Source organism: Labrus mixtus, chromosome 15, assembly GCF_963584025.1.
Source record: "Labrus mixtus chromosome 15, fLabMix1.1, whole genome shotgun sequence".
NCBI classification, from domain to species: domain Eukaryota; kingdom Metazoa; phylum Chordata; class Actinopteri; order Labriformes; family Labridae; genus Labrus; species Labrus mixtus.
The window spans coordinates 24,923,943-24,948,635 of NC_083626.1; the positions used below are offsets into that span (position 1 = coordinate 24,923,943).

At 41.4% G+C, this 24,693-nt stretch overlaps 2 protein-coding genes across 3 annotated transcripts; one reads left to right on the top strand and one right to left on the bottom strand.

Annotated features, from left to right (window-relative positions):
* Nucleotides 1–2,516: 2,516 nt before the first annotated feature.
* On the bottom strand, nt 2,517–5,164 carry fam43b (family with sequence similarity 43 member B). Its single transcript, XM_061058013.1, has one exon. The coding sequence runs from the start codon at nt 4,960–4,962 to the stop codon at nt 4,012–4,014; it is 951 nt and encodes a 316-aa protein (XP_060913996.1). The 5' UTR covers nt 4,963–5,164; the 3' UTR covers nt 2,517–4,011.
* A 3,189-nt stretch (nt 5,165–8,353) lies between these two features.
* mul1b (mitochondrial E3 ubiquitin protein ligase 1b) lies at nt 8,354–22,851 on the top strand. Of its 2 annotated transcripts, none has more exons than XM_061057996.1 (5): nt 8,354–8,436; nt 18,487–18,629; nt 18,723–18,810; nt 18,936–19,056; nt 19,964–22,851. In XM_061057996.1, exons 2-5 carry the CDS (start codon nt 18,510–18,512, stop codon nt 20,691–20,693), a joined length of 1,059 nt encoding a protein of 352 aa, XP_060913979.1. In that variant the 5' UTR covers nt 8,354–8,436; nt 18,487–18,509; the 3' UTR covers nt 20,694–22,851. The 2 variants fall into 2 exon arrangements, with proteins under 2 accessions (XP_060913979.1, XP_060913978.1); XM_061057995.1 differs by lacking the exon at nt 8,354–8,436 and adding an exon at nt 17,194–17,261.
* The last annotated feature ends 1,842 nt before the right edge of the window (nt 22,852–24,693 follow it).

Sequence of the window (24,693 nt, forward strand, 5' to 3'; positions counted from 1 at the left end):
AATGTTTAAAATCTAATGTACAATTTGCAAACCTGGAAGAAGAAAAAAACGTCAAAGCAAATTTAGAGATCATGTGAATTCCATGAATTTACAAATATCAGTCTCATGGACGTAGTCTCAGTGACATCACCCATTAGTGGCATGGAAGAAACATTATGAAGCCCAACGATGGCGGCTGCCATATTGGAAATGCCAACTCTATAGCCAACATCCAGTCAATCTAAAAACAGTCAAAGGGGTAGAGCTGAGGTGTAACCTACGTCTTGTGACTAACAGCTAAGATGCAGCTGTATGTCAAATCAGCAACGCCGGAGAATATGCCTCATTATGCAAAACATGTGGCCTTAACATAACCCAAACTTTAGAAAAAAAGCCCCTCCCCCCTGTTTTACCAATAAAGAAATTAGCTAAAGGACCAAAAAAAATTTTGGAACCAGGCTGTAAACATTTATTTCTGTGGGCATTTTAACATGGGACCAAATGGAGATTCTTTGCTTTTTTGGAGCGAGCCTCAAGTGGACACTCAAGGAACTGCAGTTTTTCTTTTTACTTCTGCATTGGCTTATTTTTCAACATCGGAGGTTGACTCTTGGCTCTGAAGCGTAGAAGACCGAAATTGGAAAGCTTTTTTGATGAGAGGCATAAAACAGAAAATTGTGTTTTATTTGATGTTTTTTCAAACTTAAAATTAATAAAAAAAAGAAATTCTTAATGACTAACTGATTTTACAGAAATACATTTTGTACACTCAGGGCTTGCTTTGAAACAGTCTGCTTGAATGGATGCCTCAAACAAAAAATGGAACGTTTTCAGAAACTGCAGTTCATTTCCCATTTCAAACCCTGCTGATGTGTATTTTGCTGCTTAATCTTGAGGGAGGTTTGGTAAACATATGTGGGATTAAATATCTCTGCAGTCAGCAGCATAAACTGTTAACACAGACCCACACTCGCACGGTTTTCTCAAGGTCTCATTACTGTAACAGAGCAGAGTCTCATTGATCCACAGTGTCCTTCCTTTTCCTTGCATACACTGTGGGTTTTTTTTCTCTCTCCCATCCTCACACAGAAGCTGCTCAACACTTCAGGGTTTTTCTTCATACAATTCTCACTGGAACAAAACGGACTGCCACCTGCTGCCAGTTTCTTCCAGGACACCGCATTTAGTTCCTCCTCTCCTCCTCATTGTGATGGAGACATTCAGGGCCTGTCACTCATCTCCCTGTGTGTGCTTTGCAAGAGCTGCGTGGGGACTAGGACGCCTTTGAACAGCTGTGCGCAGGCTAAAACAGCTTTTTGGGGTTTTCACAGACCGCCTGCTGTAAAACGGCTCAGCATGGTTTATATGAGATACTTGACTCACTGAAGTCTGACATGTTTGGTTAGATTTCTCCTTTTTTAAAGAGCTCCCTCGGAGGCTGACGATGTGACAAAACACAACAAGCGTTGGATGTGGACTGAAGCCCTTGTGGATCCTGGAAGACGACAGTGATAAAGCCCAGCGTGCACCTTTCTGCTGCCATCTGCTCCCTCTCATGCTGCTCGCCTGACAAGAGTTATGTTTACATATAAACACAGGGGCGCCTCTGCTAACCACTCCATGTTAACACAGCACTGGCAGCATGTTGGAGCCAATGCATTTCCCCATGAATGTCAGCGAGCAAACACTCTGACTTTATCACAATGTGCACTGACAGTTTATCTATGCAGAACAGGAGCTGCAGCTTAACATGCAGGGGAAATATAATAAAGCAATAAAAACACAAATGGTTTCTCCTCTGCAGTTCTCCCTGCAAGGGCACGGGAATCCTTCATTATCCATCTTCTTATTAGATCCTGTCCTATTTAAGGGCTTGTTTGTTCCCGGACGATAAAAAATATTGATCTAAAAAGGTTCCAGCTGAAAGTATCCGCTCCAAAACAATTAATCTCTGTAATTTAAGCCACTTCACAAATGATTCTGTTTTCTCTAACGGCTCAGCGACTGCACCGGTTTGTCTTCAAAAGCAGACTTCTTAATGAGGACTCCACTGTCATATCAAACAGCTTTTGATGCTGTTATGCAAGACAATTAAAACAGAATTTATGAGCAGCTATACATCAATGATTCTGCTGGGCATTGAAGTATTTATTGCGCTGCAATGTCATGTGGTAACGACACAATGTGGAAAATAAAAGATGTGCCGATTGTTGTTCAAAGACAAGCTGCTTGCGATTAAAAACAGCACCACTCAAACATCCTTCAGCTGTAGAGCTTTGGTTGAAGTGACATGCTGATCGTCGTGTGAATCCAGTTAAATAATCTCAATGACTCTGTCGTCACTTGATGGCAGAAGCTTGCAGTAAAATGGTTGTCGAGTGAGTCAACTTCCTGGTCGCCCGTTTTGGATCACTTGCTCCTGTCAGAGCCTGACAGCCGTCCTGCGGAGGCAGGTGCTTTATGGTCATTTCCCGAACATTTCAATCCGCTGATTAATTGCCTCCCCTCGGAGCAAAAAAGCTGAGAAGCAAGTAAAAGGCCTGCAGAATTTTTAATAATCAAACTACAGTAACATGTAAAGGGACTGAATGGCAGTTAAAAGCTGACATTGGTTTTTTTGTGCAGATTTAGAGCTCAGGAATGGGGTTACACACCGTCAATATGTTGCTCTCCTTTCTTTGAAGTGTATGTTGCACATATACTCACAGCACAAACATGCAAATGCAAAAATCGCTGGGATGCAGAGTTGTTGAATTCATTTGAATAATCTTTTAGGAAAACATGTAGAAACACCAGCCCATGGTGGAGGAAACCCCAAGTGTGGGTCATTTTTATTCATCATATCTGGTAAATAAATAGCTTCATCTCATATGAATCACAATGCATCTTTACACGGTGGCACAGATCGTATCAACAGGAAATTAGCTTGTAGTCATATTCAAAATAGTTTGTGTGGAATTGTAAGGGTCCATCTGCATTTTTGCGAGAGCTCGTGTGGAAAAACTGCAATAACTGTAAACTTGGCAAAAAAAAAAAAGAGCAGGAATGTTAAACAGATTAGGGTGTTGTTGTTGTTTTGGGGTTTTTTGCAAACCAGGTGATGCTACATAAAATGCATGACATAAAATAGACATTTCTACATGAACAGTTGTGTGTTTTTGTCCTTGGTCGCACATTTATCACAGTGTTCATTTTTAAAAAGCTGAGGGATCAAAGATGTCAAGTAAAAAAAAAAAAGCTGAGCATGAAAAGGTTACTCCTGACATGTCATGCATAAATGATAAGGAAGGTGACAAATGGCAGCAATGAATGCAATGTCGACTTAATGGCTTGCTTCCTAATTTACAGCCTTTATTCATTAGTCGGCTGTGATCATTAGCAAAAACCGTAATAAACTTCTCGAGTTTGTAAGCACTCACTAAAGGTCGGTCTGTGAAAGATTTCTGTGAGGATTGTTAAATTAGAAAAGAATTACACAAATTTACAAAGAGCCTCCCTGAAAAAAATATTACAAGTCGATTCCCCCCCAAAAAAATGTCCCTGCTGGCAAACACGGCCTCAGAATACAAAAAAAAAAGAATAAGAGAGGACTAATAAAGAAATCCTGCTCGGTGCTGTGGTCGAAATATGACCCACATGTCAAGAGGTTTTCGGAGTCAGCGCTCGCCGAAACCATCGCCCTCGTTTGTCTTTGTGCTATGTTCGTCTGTGCATCATCATCGTCATCATCATCATCATCAGCCCTCTTTTGTAAACACGTAGCTTCACAAACTGCTACAGTCAAACAGTCAGAGCCGTCTGCTCTGAATAACAAAATAACTCCCACAGAACCAGCTCTTCCTTTTTTCTCTTCCGCCCGGTGGTCGGAGAAGTTTCTGGTAAACACTTCACTTCACATGGACGGAGAGAGGGGTGGGGGGGGGGCGAGGGGGGGTTGGAGGGGTGGGGGGGGGGCAGGAGGGAGCCTGAGAAGGGAAACCAGTGAAGGACAAAGAGAGAGGAATGTGTTGCAGAATTTAAACAGTTTCAGCGTCACACCAGAGAGGTTATGAATGTAAACGTGTTGTTGTTGCTGTCGCTGATGAAGTGGATTTGGCACTGCTCCAGTCTGGCAATATCCCCGATGTCCAACTCGGATAACAACTGAGTCGGGTCTGTGTTTGTGGTTAAAACCTGTTTCTCCATCTGTTTCTCTGGTTCCTCTTCCTCCTCCTCCTCCTCTGTGATGGAGCAGAGGCGGGTGGCAGTCCCGGGGTTCTCCGCCGGCGGTCTGTAGTGGCACTGCCCGTTCAGCAGCCTCCTCAGGGGCATCAGGGGCACCGCCTCCTCGCCCAGCAGCTGCTGCTGGCAGTGCCGGAAGTCGCTCTGGCGCTTCAGCCGCTTGAACTCGCTGAAGGAGGAGGTGGCGTTCTGGTAGAGGCTGTGGGCGATGGCCTGGGCCTTCTCCGACTTGCTGACCAGGACGGCGTGACACCGGAGCACCACCGCCATGTTCTTCACCTGGTGCCGGTAGACCCACGCCAGGATCTTCGGCCGGCACGGGTCGGGCGCACAGTACGTGATTCTGTTCAGGGAGTAAAGGTGGACCGGCTTCTTTTTCCCAGCTTTGTCCGTGCTCATCCGGATCCCTTGCGGTCCCACCATTAACCTCATCTTGACACTCTGATCCCCGTAGTTGCTCCTCGCCCAGATCTTGGCCACCGCCTCCTGGGTGCAGCCGTCCCCCTTCGCCGTGATAGTGACCACGCTGCCCAGGTAGCGCACGTTATAAACGGGCTCCTCCTTGTTCAGCTCCACCTTCTGCCGCTTGGTGTGGAAGATGTTGCCCACCCAGTCGAAGGGGCAGTCGGGCAGCAGGTCAGGGCAGGAGCGCAGCAGCGAGGAGAGGATGGACTGGTAGGTCAGCCCCGTGCCCAGGCTCTTGGGTTTGCTCTTGGCCTCATCCTCCACCAGAACAAACTTATTCCGTCTCCAGGGCAGCATGGTGCTCGTAAAAAAAAAAAAAGGAGCAAATGAGCCCCTCTGCTGCTTGTGTTTGCCGTTCTCAGCTCAGGAAAAAAAAAAAAAAGAGTCAAACCACAGTATGCAAGAGTGAAGTGAGAGGGAAGCTGCTTCTAGAAGCACAGAGTACAGACTGAGAGCAGCGAGCCTCAGCCAGCCAGTTCCCCCCGCTCGCTCCTCCTCCTTCCCCCTCCCCTCCTCCTCCTCCTCCTCTCCTTCCGTGTCTGCATCATGCAGCGCTGATCAGTGCAGGAGCCCGGTACCCCCCCCCCCCCCCTCCCTGTTTTCGTTGTTTTGCTTTCCAAATGGCTCGCTACCAAAGCATTATTTATCCGTCCAGCTTCGCACAGAGGTAACAGTGTTTTTTGTTTGCTTGTAAACCTGAGGAAGAGGGGGCATGGTGTACTCACTCTTCCTCAGGGGGAGTTATGTAACTTGTTCATTCTGCTTGTAAAAGTCAGCCAAGTCAGTCGCACAGTGTAATTCAGTGAAATGATTATATGACGATGACAGCAGAATCATTTTGTTGCATTATTGTGTGAGTCTTTCTGTCACCTAAAAGTGCAAAGGGTTTGTTTACATGAGTGACTCTGAAGTAAAATAACTCCAAAAAGAGCCGACAAAGGACAGAATTATTATATCCAAAATCTCTTTAACCATGCAGGTAAAAACAGGTTATGTATATATATTATGTATGGAAAACTAATAATGAGCCTTATTGTTCAATTATTCATAAGTTAGAGGAAGTTCCTGGAATTAAAAATAGTTTGAGAGCTCGGCATCTAAACATCCAGAGGATGAAAAATGAATTATTAATTTTAAATAAGGAGCCCGAGTGTATCTGTAATTGATATTCTACACAGTGGGTCTTGTAAGCAGGGGCTTGTGGGATCTTGATTTCATTACAGTGAAATAATGTTTAAAACTTTTAACATTGTCGTCTACTAAATTGTGTTTGTGCAAATTTGTTTAGACAATTAAATGTTGAAGCAAACTATATCCACTGGCTTAAACTCAGCAGGCCACATTGTGGTTAAAAATAAAGACTTTGACAGATTAGTACGGGGTCTGTGTTGTAATAATGGCCAAATTGAGGCTACAACAGTACAGTACTCGGGGTAAAGGCGATCTTTAGAGAGGGATTATCATTTAGTTTGAAGAATTACAGTAAAGACACGGGGTGTCATGCATGGCTTTAGGGATGACAATGTTCGGTGTACTTTAACAACTCTTGCTGAGATTTGTTTCAGACCTTTATAATCCTCATTATGAAACCTTCTGATTTTTATAATCCTCTTAGTTCTAGAGTAAATTGAGACAACATTGTACTGACACACTCCTGTTCCTAGATAATGTATCTGAAGGACTTCAATGATTCCTTTCTTTTAATGTTTATTTTACTTTTATGTACAATATAAGGAAACCGGCAAAACTGATTTTTCATCACAACAGGGTACAGTTAAAACCCTTTTTTAAAAAAAAAGTTGGGACATTGTGTAAGATGAAAATAAAAAACTGAAAATCCTTAATGTTGAGGTTAATTTTTAGTAAGGAACTGGTGCAACTCATAGCCTACCAGTTAGGAGACATGTTTTGAACATCTGTTCTGTATAATTATTGTACACAAACATCTGCGTGACCAGCCAAACAACATTTCCCCGAGGGCAGCTGTTCTGTATGTGGAGGATTCCGGTGCAATGAATAAAAAAAAAAAAAAAGTCATCTCAGTGGACTGAGCTGTGTGGATGAAGTTCTCTGCTGAGAGGTTTGTTACTGTGGCAACACTGAAAAATGTCTCCTTTTCTCCACTGCTGTCTGCTATGAATTAAACAAAACCGAGAGAGGGAATGAAAATGTCTTTAGAGGCACTATTTCAAATGTTAATGTGATTTATTGCCATTTAAAACGGCGAGAGCAAATTATTTGACTTCCTTTCTCTTGAGGTTATCCGTTTTTTTCCCTCCATGGCTCAGGATGCAAACTGAAAAGAGCTTCTTTTGCAAGACCACACACACATCACCCACGGGGTATTTGGCCCAAGTTGAGACTGTTTGGAAATGTAGCAAACAGATTTAATGTTTTCGGGGAATAGTCTGGGCAGTCTCCTCCAGCCTGTTAATATGATTTAGAGACTTTTTGCTCTCAGGCTAGCCGGATGTTTAGCGAATCTAAAGAGGGGCCGTGATCTGATCGAGGATGAGTTGGTATCTTCTTGTGCTTCAGAAGACAGCGGTTATGTCAGATGTTCCAAATCAAACCTGACGTACTACATTACCGAGTTACCGTCCTGTATAAAAGGGTTCGTTCAACGACATAAGGAAAGTCTATTTATCTCCTCGCTGGCACTTTACATTGAAGTTTTTATAAGAAATGTTGTAACAAGTGCTTATAAAAGCAATATAATACGCTGTCAGTTTACGTGCTATGAAGAAGCGAGGACTGCAAGTATAAAATAAATGAAATCAAGGTGTGAATATGTCTTCCTAGAGTCTGCTGTATTTTAATAAATCTGTCTGCGTTCAAGGTGAGTGTGAAATGTTTTATGAAGTGAAAACCAATTTCTTATGTATGAACTTGGGCCAGCTGTAACGTCATCAACATATACATTTGTTTAATCTTGTTGAAGGGCTGGCACTGATTAAAAAAAAATAAATACTCACATTATACAGCGAACTCATTATGCAGTCCAATAATGTGGCATACTTCTGGCTTGTGTTCATTAGCCTTTTGCACTGGAACTAATGTAGATTTAAAACACTCAGTGCTTCAGCGTGGAGTCAGCTGCTCACAGAGCCATGCTAACATCTCTGTGAGGCTAAACGCTCAGGGCAGCATGCTCATGAAAACTTCTAACATGTTGACGTTCACTCAAGTTGAGTGTCATGCTTAGCGTCTTGGTCTTGCATGTTAGTTAGCACGCAAACATCAAATAATAAATAAAGTGCGACACAAACGGGAAAAGAAATAAAATAAGAATACCAGCGGGGCAACACTGGGAAAGTCTCTGAGCCACTGGGATCCAAGGGGAGGAAACAGGTAAACTCACTCTGATGAGGCAGACAGGAACGAGGAACACTGGGGCAGAAATGGAGGTTACAGGGGCAGAAAAGTTGAGCTGATTTCCAGGATATAACAAAGCAGGCGGCTCAGAGGAAAGCAGCGTCGGGAACAGAGAATATAGTCCCAGATTAAGTGCTGGAGAGTCTCGCATTAGATGTCAAAGAACAATCTGGCAAAGTGTGAGCAAACTGGAGAGGCTTTATACTGGCTTGATTGCAGATGAGAGGCAGCCTGTGTGTGCATAGGTGAGCTGAGTTGGCTGATGAGTGTGGGAGGGGCCTGCAGGCAAAGTGAAGCAGAGGCCGGGTGAGTGGAAAATTACTGAGTGTGGGCAGGTGAGCAGAGGAGCAGAACTGACAGTCACAAGGACCGTCATGACGGCCACTAACTGATCGTGTAAGCAGTTTTACGGTTCCTGCCTGATTCATGGCTGTGTGTGAGGATATGAAAGGTGATTGTGTCGGTAAGTTTTGTCCCTGCGGAGGGCACTGATATGCCCAGTAAACTCACTAAAAGAAGACACGTTTTGTGGAGACACAAAGGCAAGTTGTAGAGTTATTAACGATAACCATTTTATTGGAAATATTGTATTTATAACCTGATGACGTCTCTTTAAAAAAAAAAAAAAAAAACAAGTGATAAAAAATGAATCCCAACGTAAACATGAATGGCAGTGCCAAATTTCATGCAAGTCCAATCAAATTTTGCACCACAGGCTTGGCTGTTACCAAGGCATATCACCTAAAATGGGATCACAACGTTTATTACAATACACCTTCAAGAGATCATGAATGTCTAAAAAAAAAAAGGTACACCAATACATTGCATACAATTTCAAATATTTAATAGATAACCCAAAATTATAGCTTGCAGGGTCACTGGTGAAAAGTCAGGGATCCACCAATGTAAAAGATCTCAGCCTCTTAAAACCATGAACTACATTTATCTCCAGTGCATTTAGCAGTCAGCAGATCCTCTGGGGACCATGAATGTCTGCACTGAATTTCTATTGAAATATATCCAACTGTTGATGAGACAGTTCACTAAAACCCCATTGAGGAGAAGTCAGGTCAAGGGAGTCGGGGATCATCAAAGTACTTGGGTTTCATGTAATGGAGACCAATAATGGAGAAGAGTCCAGTTAAGCCCCTCCAGTGCACGTTGTAAACATGTTTGGTTCAAAACTGCAAAAGGGATAACCAAAACCAGTGCAATATATCTCCTATAGGGAACATGGATATCTGTATTTTTTAGACTGTCAAGCACAATTTCAGATATTCACCAATACATCCAACATTTTTGAAGAATTCTCAGTAAAATCCCAAATTGTCGACCCTGGCACTGGCTGGAAAATGACAGATTTGATGTGATTTATTTTCTGGGAAAAAAATGATAAATATCTTGTTCCGTCCAATAACTGAGGATTTTCATCAGTTTCTACGACAGCCGACAGACTGACGTGCGCTCACAGCGATGCTTATATCTCATGGCAAATAACTGTTTTCAGTTAAGCTGCAATTGAAAAAACTGGTTTGAAACTTATCTCCAGCTCTGCGCTCCTGGCTCATGACTCATCCTCGGTTCCTTTGTCGAACACGTCCATTAACAACTCACACAAGCAACCCATGTGCTGAATGTTATCACTGCAATCCAATTACTTTTTCACCTGAGTGACATTCCTCCCCGGACTCCCCAAATCTCCTTCCTTTCTCCCCCAGTTTCTCTTCATTGCTCTCAAAGACATCCTTTCATCCAGGGCAGCGTGTGCTACATATTTCTGTCTAGCACGGCGGTCTAATTGAATTGGGCTCTCTCTTCATCACGCTACACTTACTGAGCACGGTGTAATCAATGAGAGGGGCCTTGCAGAGAAGGTCCCAGCTCTTAGATGGCTGATTTATTGCCGTACGTGATGGAGGCAGCGAGTCTACCCAGCACACGGTAGAGAAAAAGAGAGGGGGAATGATGACAGAAAAAAGGCTACCCTGTTCTTCAAAGTATTTGAGTGTAGCCGTAGATAACAAACCTATACGACAATAAAGAAAATATACACACAAAGAAAAAAAACCTGAGGGAATACCACATTTGAGTAAACGTAATTTATGATTTGTATATTAAAAAAAAGAAGTCTGAGATTGAAATCAATATTAGTTCATTCCCACACTACAGATTCCCATAGGCTTGGCTGAATACATAATGCAGTCCAAGTGAATCATAGTTTAATGAACAGGCAGAGTGCAGGACATTAGATACAGGAGAGTCATTCCCTTCTTTAATCAGCAGAATGATAAAGTCACAGGAGACCCGCAGGTCAACGTGCCCTCATTTACTACTGTACAGGGAAAGTGCTGCTCTCCAGTTACCTGATTTATTAGTTTACATGTTAGGTCAATGCCAATTAGCCACGAGAATCTAGAAATAAGGGCCAATTAGTGTTTGTTAATCTGAATTATTTATAGCCTCAGCGTTTGATCCGGATCTGGATTTAAAGCACTTAAAGGTAGAGTCAGTTAGCAAATGTTCAAAGCAGCTTGTTAACACAGGATTCAAACTGGGCTCCTCCCCTGGGCTCATCGCCACCAGAGGCAAACGCCCACTGAAGCTTTAGCATGTATGTTTACCTGAGGACACCTTAGCTGTGATGTAAAAGCCAATAATTTAGCACACTAGCACAAGTTAACCGCCGGTGTTTGGAACCTGCAAGTCCCACAGAAATGTAGGCTATATCAGAGATTCAGAAAGCACGTTATATAAAAACGCAGAGTCAGCATAATGATGGTCTTGTTTAAAGCGAAACAACCAAGGTTAAAAAATGCAAATTTGAGGTTTCGATGGGAATATTTCTTTGCCAATCCAAACTTCCTGAAGTTGCTTTGGGCTTGCTGCAAAGTAGATTCTGTAACTCTTGAATTTGGATGGAAAACATTGTCATTTTGGGAAATGTGCTTTGCTGCAAGTTTGTTGTGGTATTTGTTCAGAACCAAACCGGAGCCAACAGACAGCTAGTGTAGCTTAGCATAAAACCAAGAAACAACGAGGAAACAGCTAGCATGGCTGGAAAATCTTGGCAAGAGATCGACGCTCATTTCCTTAAATTATTGAAAAATTCCTTTTCTCTTTCGTTTCTGCTGTTTGAAAAACACTTGGATTCATTTGAGCTCAAGTTTAAAGTGAAATCAGCACTTTTATACAAATACAGGATTGTTCTATCATTTTATTCATACTGTGATAATTGGAAATAACCAGCGTCCCCATATTCACTGTCACCAGTCTGATTATTTGTCTGTTGTGTGTTGCAGGTAAACGTATCACTTCTTAAAACCGCAATCAAGTCTGTGCCAAAGAGCCTCATTATGCATCAAGTTGTTGAGTTAGCCTCTGAGGCAGTCCTCCAGGCACACACTGCGAGTCGATTTTAATAGCTTTAGGAACCGAGATTTTCCCAAATATATATTTTTTTACACTGGGAGAAAAGCTGATCGTATGCCAGGATGGAGCTAAAAGCTGTTTGATATGTTGAGGGGGGGAAAAGATGAAAAATTATTCAAAATGGTTTTAGACTCAAGACGCTTGCTTTTGAAGTTTTTTTTTTTTTTGTCAAAGACACCCAAAGACTTTTTGATCACATCTCTGAGATTGAATCTTTTATCCATTCAACAGGGGGGGAAAAAAGACTTGTGATTGATGCTGTGTGTTTCCTGCAGAACAATGTTGTTTTGACAGTCAGCATGAAGTGGAACAGAAGGGAAACTTTGATATTGTTTGGGCGAACTTCCTCTGCGTGGCTACCTATTAAAATCTGACATTTCAAAAAGTTGGAAAGTCAGGTCTTACGGCCCCTAATAATAAGCACATTTTTTGTTTTCCTACACTTAATTACTCTGACATTTAAAAAAAGGGACTTGCTTGTGACTGCATAATTAGACAGACCCTACACAAAGGGATGTCTGTCTGGTTCTTGCACGGGTTGCATCAGGCCACAGACGGCACACAAGACTTTCTACCGCTCCCTTAAAGCGCTTGCCTCCATCTTCTGCCACTCTTTCTGTCTGAAATCCACGTGAGTGCGTCAGGTCCGTGTTGGATGTCATAATGTGACGGACACAAATAAAATAAGGAGAGTGGGATGTTTGAGTGTGCAGGGCGGACGTGGGGGCACCAGAACAGAAAGGTAGACTGTGTCCTGAAAAACAGGGTGACTAATGTTGAATAGACACCCTGAGGATGTTTGTGTCCTTTTGCCGGGGTTGAAAACAAGGTTGCACCTTTTCGTAAGGAAGCCGCAAACTCTCGTCGGCTAATCATTCACTTGTCAGGCCAATCATGTCAGACGGATGCAGCCGGAGGAGGTTTTTTTTTTCGGGGGTGATGATTCCTGTTACATTATTTAACCTCTAGAGATTCAAAAGAGGGAGAACAGATGAGGATACGGAGACGTTAAAATGACAAATGAGTAATATTTATTGCATGCAAAAAAAAAAACAGTCACACATAAAGGACTTTCAGTGAGGTCGGTACAAAGCAAGAACTGTTTTTCTTTTCGGATGGGGGATTGGCAGAGGCTTTTAGTGGTTTTATTCAACACAGCATTTAAAAAGACAGATTTTAGGCCCTAAAGTGGATGCGATCATGTTTTGAATTGCACGATACTGTGAGGTTGTACAAAAAAATTCGACCCACTAGCAGGACTGAGAGTAGTTGTTGAAATGGAGATTTATTGCATAAATGTGGAGGTTGAGGTTTGAAGAGCTGATCCTGGGCAGAGAGCGAGGGCTGAGTGGTGAGAGGCAGATTGGCAAACACAGAACGAGGCAGGTACAAGTTAGCATTTTTAACTGAGGAACAGAAGCTGGACTGGAAAACATCAGGAAAACCCCCTGAAGAGACTGGATGAAATTGGCTACAGTATCAGAACCACATCAAATTGGACAATCCTGTGAAAACTTAAAGGAAGAATGTGCAACATTTTACACATAAAAAAAAAGCAGAAATCAAGTATATCCTGTGTAAATGTCTCTCTGAGTCATGACAGTCTACAATGAGTGAGAAGCCCGAGTCCCACCAGCTTTACTGTTGTCGGAGCTGTGGATAAAACTGTTTTAATCAAGGACTAGAGAAAAGAAGAATAACATACTCACTGCTTATTTGGATGTCACATAAGTGTTTTTAGATCACAGTCATTCCGTGTTGATTTATGTGCAATATGAATCTGAGAGCTAACATTAGCCTGCTAACACAACAACATACCACGGGCAATTGCAGCCCCGAGCCAAGGACAATTTTATCCGCTGCTTGGGCTTAATGGAGCTTAATTATGGTGCAATCATCATCATGACTCCTTCGTGTGAACGCGAGTGGAGAGGGGTTGGAGGTGTGTCGCTGGAGGCTTCAGAATAGCGGTTTCAGTTTGTTTTGGTTTCATGCTGGTGCTCAAGGGCGACATCTACTGGATCAAAAAGTCGCACATTCTTCCTTTAAATGTAAAGCCAGGGTATATTTTGTTGTTGGTCATTGTTTCTTATTTTTAGCTTTCTGTATTAATTACATGTTTTTATGTTGCTGTGTCCTATATGTACAAGCTGTCCATAACTAGTGGCCACATGAGATTTAATTAGTGGTTCGTGCATGTGCTGAAGGCGTGCCAGATTGGAAGCAGGAGGCACGTGGCGGGGGGATATGAATGGCAACAGACACACTGAAAACAATACAAGGCACTAAACAACAACAGATGAAACCTCATGAATGAGTTTTCCTTGAAGATCCTTTATTGACTGATATCCTTGCTCACTTCAGTAAATGATGCACATTTTCCCTTGAGGTACTTTATATCACCTTGACTACGGACTTCTGGACATTTGCAACCCCTTTCTTACGCACAGGTCCAATTGATGCATTTAAAACAGTGTAAACACCAGAAATACATGACATTGGAGAAAACGTACTGTTTTTCAGATCATAAAAATAGTTAATTCGGACATGTGAAACAATTAGTTAAATTACAAATGAACACTGAATAATTGATTTCCATTTCTCCCTGTGATTGTAATCCTCTTTTTAGACCAAAAACCGTGGTCGTGGTGGGAACACGATATTCGCCTGACTCTTTTATTTTCAACCTTTTCATTCATTATGTTGATCGACCTGTTTAATCAATGTTTGCAGCTGTAAAATTGGTTAAGATAATGGGTGCAAAGGTTAAAAAATGTCACCTGAGCAACATAGAAAAGAATCGATATTTATGAGTGAGGGCGAATAATCTCATTCTGTAAAAAACCGAACGCATCTACCAAGATGGTTTTGTCAGACTGGAGGTTTGACTGGTATTGAAAAATCCATAGTCTGAGTTTTAGAGAGTGCTTTCAAAATTAAGCACAAATTCAGATGTGTGGGTTCAGCTGCAGAATAGCACTGATGTACAGGAGAGACGCTTATTTTCTTTAACTCAACCCAGCTCTGCTTGCTCCGACTCGAGCTGTCATCGACTAAACCTGGCTGCTGGGTAGTTTTCTTCACCGAGTTCACCGTCAGGTTATTTGCTCTGAACACTCTGCACTAAACCAGTGTTTAAACGGACTGCAGGCGAGAGTGTTTCGACAGCTGGAGAACCTGAAGAAAAGAATCAGAAATGATCATGGACATTCAGTAATGCAACCATCATGGATGTTGCCCATCTTTCTTCTGAAACCCTTTAATTTGTCAAAACAACAAAATCGCAAACTGACTTCTTACAAGATGCCAAGCAGATGATGAAGAATTCTTCAAAACGTCACTGCATGAGTTTTAAAAACACCATATTCATTCAGAGCAGCTTTCTGCTTGATGAGCGCTCTGCAGAAACAAAACGTACACAAGAGGCAATGAGAACATAGAGAGAAGCAATATATAAAAAGGAAAATTCTGTTATTCTGTTGAAATATGGTGCCTGTCAGAGTTGAGGGGCCATCAATCAAAAGGCTTTCCCATTCGAATAGACTCAATGTTATAAATCTACTGACTGACTCCCCGCCTTATGTTCTCTGACAGCATCTGATTTATAACAGGGACTTTTTCTTTTCTCTTTTTATGTAAATTGAAATGTAGCTGTGTGCAAGTTGTGTACACTGTTAACGCTGGAGGAGACAGCATCATCTGTATGCAGCCCTGGGATGAATAGCTGAGGGGGGTCCACCTCCAGGTGGCCCAAGGGTGCTCCCTAACATAATGTGGGAATCTCTATTAATTTCAATATAGCGCAGACTTTATTTCCCCTGTTGTGACACAAGAAGAATGTTTGAATAGTTCATGAGACAAAAAAAAGTGAGATTGAAATGAGGAAGACGTTTTTGCCACAAATTAAACGGCAGAGAAACAACTTGGGATCCTTGTTTGAAATCTCCAGAGTTCTTATTGAAACAAATTGAAAATGAATTATTGAAAACATTTGACGGAAAATGTAAATATGTGATTACTTTATGACAGTATGACAGCTGTTTGTGAAAAAAACTCCCCACAGATTTGAAAACCCTGCACACAATTTGAAACATTTTCTGGTAAACTGAAAAAACACATCCTGAAATATCAATCATGTATCCATTTCTCATTGTCATGATGTCTTACTGTGCATATAAGACTATTTTTTTTTTGGGGGGGGGGGGGGGGGGGGGGGGGGGTGCAAACGTCCATGTGTGTGTGCAAATGTGTGTTTAGTAGTATCTTTGTGGCTGTGGAGGGAGGCTTGGGAGAAAATCTGCACAAATTTTGAAACATTTTCCCGGAAAAATTGATCCTGAAAAAACCAATCGTGTGTGCATTAATCTTGATTGTTACTTGTTTTGGTATGCAATGTGTGTTTATGTGTATGTGTTTGTGTGTATGTGTCTGTGTTTGTGTATGTGTGTATGTTTGGTAGTATCTTTGTGGGTGTGGAGCGAGGCTTGGGAGGAAGGTTTTAGGTTGGGGAACGTGGCTACATGATGTCATCTGGTTTTATTCCTTTAAATCATATTTTGCATTGATACATTGTATATTGTTTTGTTTGTGTATATATATATTGTTTTGTTTGTGTGTATATATATATTGTTTGGTTTGTGTGTATATATATATTGTTTGGTTTGTGTATATATATATATTGTTTGGTTTGTGTGTATACCTGCCCAGGGACTACAGACAGAATCTAATCAGCTTAATCTGGTGCAATGCATCTCCTCTCATTAATTGAGATTAATATATATTCTGTACATGGTCCCTTACCATCTAAACAATCAACTACACTAAACTAATAAGAAACAATAACAAGATGATTCAGTTGTGTTTCGTTGGGTACCAAAGAAGAAAGAAGCCAGGGCTGGCAGGTGTAACTTATGAGATGAACAGTAAGTGTGTGTCTGAATGGTCGAATGGCTGAAGGACAGCATCAGTCATTTCAGATTGTACAACTTTGTTTTACCTGCTCATGTATAAAAACATGCAGTTAAATACATTACATTTACATTTTTACAATTCAAATTCGTATTAAATACTAATTGCATACAGATTCAATAATACATGTTCTCAGGAAACTTGATGTTTTAACAAGCTTCTTCTTCCTTTACTTCTTCTTATTACAATTTATATATTTATTATTCATTTTATCTTATATTGGGCTTTGTTCTTGCTGATATGTTGTTTTTTTTTAAATCTCCTTTGCTTCATATTGTACTATGCTATATTATATATTTATATTTACATGTTGTGATCATAGACCAGGGCTGGGCAACTGGCGGCCCGGGGGCCACATGCGGCCCCCATCAACCCTCAATGTGGCCCTCAGGTCAATTTTTTTTTACATCAATTAATTGGAAACATGAAGAAAACTTGACAAAATCTGCCATGAATTCATGAAAACCAGATATATATATATAATATTTGATCACTGGTATATGTTGAGTTAAATTTGAGACATTATTGACTGTAATTGTTTTTGTATTCTACAATTTGGCCCTCTGGCGGTGAGAATTAAATGAATGTGGCCCCTTGCTGTGACCACCCCTGATATAGACTGTAAATATTACGGTTATGATGTCCCTTCGACCTTCGATTTCCTTCACTGCTCTAACGCTGAAAGATTCAAAAAAAGGTCTCACTGTAACATAAACTATGAAACACCGCCACCTGCCGGCAGGAAGTTGTACTGCAGTTCGCTTCATGTTGAACCCGGAAGTGTTGTTGAATCCCTGTTGGCTGTGGGACGAGGGCAAATACAGGTATGACAACAAACCCTTTGAGAACGACCAGTATGTAACCTATAACTGTTTTTGCAGCTTAATATCATGACAGTGTATAAATCTAATGAATTGGTTGTTAAATAAAGTTAACAGGAACACCGCTGGCGAGTTGTTTGCTTATTAGGTAGCATTAGCTGTCGATGCTAGCTTCCTCACTTACTCATTAACCATTTTATTCCGCTTTTTAAAGTATTAAATGTTTTATAAATGTGATATTGAAGGCTGTGTTTTGATACAGAGTGGATATTGAATGGTCGTGTATTTACTGAAGCTGTTTGTGTAGCTCCATAATGTTGTTATTGACTAATCCAGAGTTTGTTTACATCCAGTAGATGATGCAGTGAATGTCTTTAAAAGATTAATAACAATATAAATGTTCGTGTTTCTTACTGTAGTCGTTTTTTAATATCATGAAGGAAGGTTAGATATTTTATTTTTAGTGAATTTCGTTAAATAAAACAGACAGTTCATGTCTTACAGTCTGTCTTAAGTTATTTTGGTTTATATTAAATGCTGATTTATTTCACACTCATAATTCCAAATCTGTATTTAAAAAATGATAAAACACAACACAAGGATGACAACACAGACATATAATTACTGAATTTAAAAACCTCATAGCATAGCAGAATACACAGCTGAGCATTTTATTTCACATTTTTTTATTTCTCAAACAGTCGTCTTGCACATGTTGAAGTTGTTCAGCCATGTGGATCTGACTTAGAACAACAATAAACTTGTGTTTCTCTGACTAACACTTTTAAGACTCTACATTCAGAGCTCCGCAGCCCGTCTCCTCACGCACTCCCGCACCAGAGACCACATCACCCCCGTCCTTCATGACCTCCACTGGCTCCCCCGTCCCCCCCAGCGTGTCAACTTCAAGCTCCTCATCGTCACCTTCAAAGCCCCTCCAACCTTCGGTCCTGCAGGGGGTTGCTGCTCCCACCCTCTGGAACTCACTCCCCAAAAAACATCAGAGACTCCCCCACACTCACCTCCTTCAAGAAATCCCTCAAAACTCACCTCTTCAACATCGCCTACAACCACTAACTTTTAGCCTAACCCTAACTTTTTTTGGTTTTATATTTTGTCAAAGCGTCTTTGGGTTCCTAGAAAAGCGCTATAAAAAAACAATATATTGTTATTATTATTATTATTAAGACAATTTGTTAATCTGTGCTTCTCATTTCTGTCCCTACAGCCCTGAATGTTGCAAATCGCAGGATGGACTCAAGTGGGAAACCCTCGACTGCACAGATTGTGGTTTTAGCCACCAGCTCTGCCCTGACTGCAGTCTTTTACTCCATCTACAGGAGCAGAGCTTCAACTGTTGCCAGATTAAAGGTTGGCAACACTTGTTGTCTTTGCCATGTGGATGTCAGTAGTGTTATCAGCTGTTATCCTTCATGTGCTAATCTGATGTGTTTGTTTCTGTAGGAAGCCAAGAAAGTCTGCATCGACCAGGATTTGAAGAACATCCTGTCGGAAACTCCTGGAAGATGTGTCCCGTACGCGGTCATAGAAGGTGAGTTTGAAAAACCCCAAAACCCTAAATGAAGCTTCTGTCTTGTTTGTTTAAAAAAAAAAAAAAAAGACCATTCAAACTTCTAGAAATAGTTTCCACAGCGTCTTGTTTATCGTTCACTGCAGGTGTAGTAAGATCTGTGAAGGAGACTCTGAGCAGCCAGTTTGTTGATAACTGCAAAGGAGTGATTGAAAGACTGACGCTGAAGGAGGAGAAGATGGTGTGGAATCGCACCACTCATCTGTGGTAAGTCAGCGCTGAAAATGTTTTTAAACAGGTTCTAAATAAGGTCAAGAAGGTATGAGGAGACTTTTAGGGCTTTGTGTTAACGCCTGACTGGGATTACATTTCATGTTTTTTATCTTTGCTGTCAGTCAGGCATAACATTATGACCACCTGTGCAAAAAAACGGTCGTATCAAACTCACATAAACAAAGCTTCTAAATTTTTCAGGTTTTTTATATATTTTTTTAAGCTTTTTTTTTGTTTCCAAGCGTTGCTTTGGGGCTTTTTATGCCTTTTTAATTAGAGATAGTCCAGTGGATAGAGTCAGAAATTAGGGGGAGAGAGAGGAGAGGAGGCACAGGTCCGATTCAGAAAATGAGTGCACTGCTAACATCTCTTCACAGATAGTTAGGTTATGAGCTCTTCAGCTGCAGGACATTTAACAGTGTGAAAACATTTTCTCTGCAAATGTCACCGTGGTTTAATTAGGAGCTGGTGTGGATGTTACCCTTAACACGGACACTGACAAGGACCTCCAGACACTAAGAGGAAGAACCTTCTTTTTTAAATTCTTGTTATTACCAGAAAGAAACATGTGCACTTATCGAAACATGATGACATCTTTCAGAGTGGAACAAGATGAGAAAACATGATTTTAGTTAAAGTGACAGAAATAAGAGCTGAGATATTACCTCAGGTTTTGTCATCTTGTAACTCTTTTATTCTGTTTTATTTAACACATATGAGCTTGTTTCAGCTCCTCCAGTAGCATTTGCACATTCATTTCCAAAGCACATCATTTCAAGCTGAATGTCTTTGGACTGCGAACTGTTGGCTGGACAAAATTTAAAGACGTGATCTTTGACTGATGTGCTTTATTTTGACGTTACCTAAACAGAAGACTAATAACTTTGATTTGTCTAAACAGGAACAACACAGAGAAAGTCATCCACCAGCGCACCAACACTGTTCCCTTCGCCCTCGGGTCTCATGACGACGATATCGCCGCCACGATACGGGTTGTGCGTCCACTAGACGCTGTCGAGCTGAACCTGGAGACCACCTACGAGAACTTTCACCCCACAGTCCAGTCCTTGTCCAACGTCATCGGGCACTTCATCAGCGGCGAGCGACCCAAGGGGATCCATGAAACTGAGGAGATGCTGCGGCTGGGGGACAGCGTCACAGGAGTGGGAGAGCTGGTGCTGGACAACAACCTGATCAAACTGCAGCCTCCCAAACAGGGCTTCCAGTACTTTCTCACCCGGCTGGACTACGAGTCTCTCCTCAGGAAGCAGGGCAACAGCGTCAGACTGTGGAGGATCCTGACTCTCCTCTTTGGCGTCGCGGCTTGTTCAACGTTAATCTTCATTCTGTGGAAACGCTACGTCCACCACAGAGAGGGTAAGAAGGAGAGGAGCATGCTGGAGGAGTTTAAGGAGAAGCAGAAGAAGCGTATGCGTGAACTGAACATCGAGGAGAGCAGCGTGTCGCCCAGCAGCTGCACGGTGTGTCTGAGCCGCGAGCGCTCCTGCGTCTTCCTGGAGTGCGGCCACGTGTGTGCCTGTGCTCAGTGCTACGACGTCCTGCCAGAGCCAAAGAAGTGCCCCATCTGCAGGGCCGCTATAGACCGCGTGGTGCCTCTTTACAACAGCTAGAGTAGGAATGAAGAATATATGTAATACAACTCACTCTCACCATCATCTTAGAGATGAAGATGGTCTGTTGGTGCCTGAAAAAAAAAAATCATCTTTGTGGTTTTTTTTTACTTTTTTTTTTTACTCACTCCTTCATATGAATATTTTGTGTTTGTGCTGAGTCATGATACGACCACATTTCCCATCAGGCGTTCAAATCAAATTTGAAACCTGAAACTAATAGATCAAATAAAAGCTCTTCTTTCACAGTGAGACAGAACATTTAATTTATTTTTCATCAAACCATATTTCAGCCCTGTGGCCTGACAGCAGTCAGTATTCAAAGTTAAACTTTTTTCTAAGAGTCCTTCTCAAACATTCGTCACATTTTACAATTTTTACACAGCAGCACTAAATGGTGACTCTTTAGAACTACTCAATGCAATTAAGACTCATCAAGACATGTTTAACTTTCAGTAAGCAACGATACATATTATAATTCTGATGATGTCCTGAGATGTTTAAAGTCAGGGTTGGTCATTTCCTCCAGATTAATTTTTTAAGATTTTGGTTGAAGTTGTCTTTAGGTCCTGACAGAAATTAATAACTCATGTTCTCTGAAAATGGAACGACTAAAATCCGTCATCTGTATCAGTTTGTAAGCCTGTAAAAACTTTGACCAATGTCTGCCACGAGGTACCGATCTGATGAACCAATCACAGCCTCCCTGTCTCCCACACTCAAAGCGCGTCACAGATAATGGAGTTTATACTGCGAGTTTGTCATTGGCCATTGTGAGTAATAAAATAGTCCCGTTTTTTTTTTTTACATGTATTGTAAAGTTTAGTTTAATTACTGCTGAATGAGACATTAGATGACGTAGATTCTACACAATGAAAGCGATGAGCTGAGGTCCGCTTCTGGAGTAACGGCGCTCATGCATGTAAGTGAGGGGGCGTGGCTTTTGAGGGAGCACAGAGGGGAGGGGGTGGGTGCAGACGGAGCACTGATGGAATGCTACTTTCTAAATCGTGCTAGTTTTTGAAAATTACCAGCCCTGCCTTTAAAGACTCAAAATCATTGAGTAGGAAAGCCATCTCATATCAAGAAAAGAGACGCTTATCACCATATTAGGCTGTTTTTTCATCTTCAGTCCTTGACAGGTTTAAACGGAGTGAAAGTACACTCTTTAAAAAGCAACAGAAACTGTCACACAATCAGTGAATAGTTTTCATTCCTCCCTGCATTTTTTTGTGGAGCTTCTTGCGGCTGTAGAGAGATGTCAAGGAGGAACATTCTTTTGATTTGTGAAGTGGGTTCGAGTGACTCTGTCCGAACACACCGGGGAAGATTTCTAAGAAAGACTGTACCGACATTTAGATGTATTTTGAGAAATTTGGCCAATTTTTATTGTGAGTATTTTCATTTGATGAGCAGGTAAAGTCAGAACAGTTCAGTCGACCCGATCCGTGTGAGACTTGAATAAAGTTCCAGAAGGTTTTTTGGGGTTGAGGTTTTTAGTGGGGTTTTTTTTTTGTAGCACAGGAAGAGGAAACGGTTGTGGTTCAGACTAAAATGTAAGATTAAGTATTAGTGGTGGGGGGAATATTTGCACAAGCTTCTGTTGAGTTGTCGAATTTTTACAGACAAAAGCTAGTGGACTGATTCTGTCCTGCTAAAAAGACACAAATCACATCCACAAGAACGACTTAAAAGTGACAACATATTTAAACACAGGGATGAACTCCTGGACCATCACGGGGACATTGTAACTGACACTCCAATAAGGACAAATGTAGATGACATACTGTGTGAATTACTGTATTAAAACAAAAACCTACATTGTATGAAAGAAAAACAGAGAGAACTATTTGAGGACGATGGAATATTTTCTGCCAGGAGAGGGCGCTGTCTGCACGTTTGGATAAAGAAGAAGATGTGGACGTGCAGTCACTGAGCACAAACGATCACAACAAGAATGTGATGCCACTTGATAAAAGCTGCTGATGTTCACTCTCACTGGTTTTCTCACACCTTGTTAACCTCATTGCAAACTGCCTGTACCTGGAAAAATACTCAGAAGACACCACATCTGAAATTGTAGTTTTCAAAATCGTATTAATTGAAAGAATGAAATCCTCTGTTTAGCTTCAGTGTTGAATAAAAATGAATCAATTACTGTCCTGTTTTCTCTGACATCCAGCCACAAATTGAAGTCTGTTAGAATGGAGATAACACTTGTTATTTTTGTATGGGGGGGGGGGGGGGGAGCTCTTTACAGCTGTTTATTCTGAGAATTTAAAGACAAACTGTGGAGACAGAACAGAGGCAGTGAAAATGCTTTTGTACGACTCGGTTCGAGGCCAGCAGGGATGCATATCTCGCTCCAGAGGAGGTCGTCTTAAGGCAGTTCACGAAAACAAAAGAATGCTTTTTGTACTTCCAAATACATTGGGGGGGAAAAAATCCAATTTTTATAAGCCCATATTATGCCAAGAAAGCTCAGATGTTTTATTTAACATCACATCAGGACCTTGGCATTATCACTACATTAGTATTCAGCGGCTTACCCACAGAAATCTATTTTCCAGGAGTGAGCTGATGCCCGGCTGTCTCTGAAGGAACCGGAGCTAAATGTCAGACAGAGAGAGCAATCAAACAGCCGACGAGCATTATGCACTCCTTTATGTTGGAAGTACTGTATTGATGGCATTACGAGCCTCATTGTGGGACCTATTTTTAACTGTCATGCCTTATACCTGGAATACTTCTAAGTGTGAGGGATATAAATACATTTTGATCTTTTGTATAGATTTTGTGAGAAACTGCATTGATTCTTCTGAAAGTTCCAGTTTCTCCAACTTCCATTCAAAACCCAGAACTAAAAATAAATAAATATGGATGCCTCATATCAGTCAAAGACCTCAGTGAAATGTTATTAAAACAGAGTCAGCAGGCAGGCAATATATTGTCTCATGAAGGGAACTATGAGTCTTACACAGCTGCTAGCATGGTGACAGATCTTCTGTCAGGCATGTCTGTGTTTATTATCGCGTCAAGTCAATTTTATTTATACAGCACATGAAAAAACAACAGGAGCTGGGGCGCTGGTTGTGTAACTGGTTGGATCGTGCGCCCCATGTACGGAGGCTGTGGTCCTCCAAGCGGGCCGCCCTGGGTTGTGGCTCCTTTCCTGCATGTCATTCTCCAACTCCATCTCTGCCTGATTTTTGACTCTATTCGTGTCCCGTCTCTTCAATGGAGACACAAAAAGCCCAAACAAAAACAACAAGAGCTGAACCTGAGTGATTTACAGCTGACATTATATGAGACAAAATAATAAAAGAACAATGTTTCCTATATGGATAAGCTTTAAAATGTTTGAGATTGTAGGAGAAGCTGAGTAAAACTGAACTGATTCAAAAACCAAAGACAGAAAAATCTCAAATACAAGCAAATGAATGGAGGAGCATTCATCAAAATCCTGAGACAACCTCAGCCTCAACTAAGTGAAAAGGGTAAGTTTTTAAGTTCCACTTTTAAGTTTTTCTTTCCCGTGCTGCTTGTCAATTTTACAACAACAAAAAAACTCATAGGCCACTTGCTTAAAATCCAGCGTTCAGCCAATAGTCACGACTTAACAAACTACCTCATTTCTCCGGCTCACAAACATGAAAGAAGCAGCAGCAGCAGCCGCTCCGGTTCCAACACCATGGAAACCTTCAATCTGGTCCTGCAGCTCTTTTATCAGCAGGAGCTGCCGCTGTACTGACAGTGAGTGAACCATCAAAGACATTCCCTCTATTATTCCCCACTTAAGAGTTCTGAATTTCAATGCCAGATGAGGACTGCACAATGAGAGCTACAATCTGCTTTAATGACCGAGGTGAGGTGTTTACCTTAGAGCATTTTTACTCGCACATGAATTCCATTTGCAGTTTAAAGGAGATCCCTTTTTTTTGTCTCTGCACGTGCATCAATTGAAACCCCAGAGTCCACAAAGAAGGTTGACGTGGCTGTC

Excerpts from the sequence above, each read along its gene's own strand:
- fam43b (XM_061058013.1), bottom strand. The coding sequence starts at position 4,962 with ATGCTGCCCTGGAGACGGAATAAGTTTGTTCTGGTGGAGGATGAGGCC.
- mul1b (XM_061057996.1), top strand. The coding sequence starts at position 18,510 with ATGGACTCAAGTGGGAAACCCTCGACTGCACAGATTGTGGTTTTAGCC. Across the intron at positions 18,811-18,935 it reads CCCGTACGCGGTCATAGAAG|GTGTAGTAAGATCTGTGAAG; the intron begins GTGAGTTTGAAA and ends CGTTCACTGCAG. Across the intron at positions 19,057-19,963 it reads AATCGCACCACTCATCTGTG|GAACAACACAGAGAAAGTCA; the intron begins GTAAGTCAGCGC and ends TTGTCTAAACAG.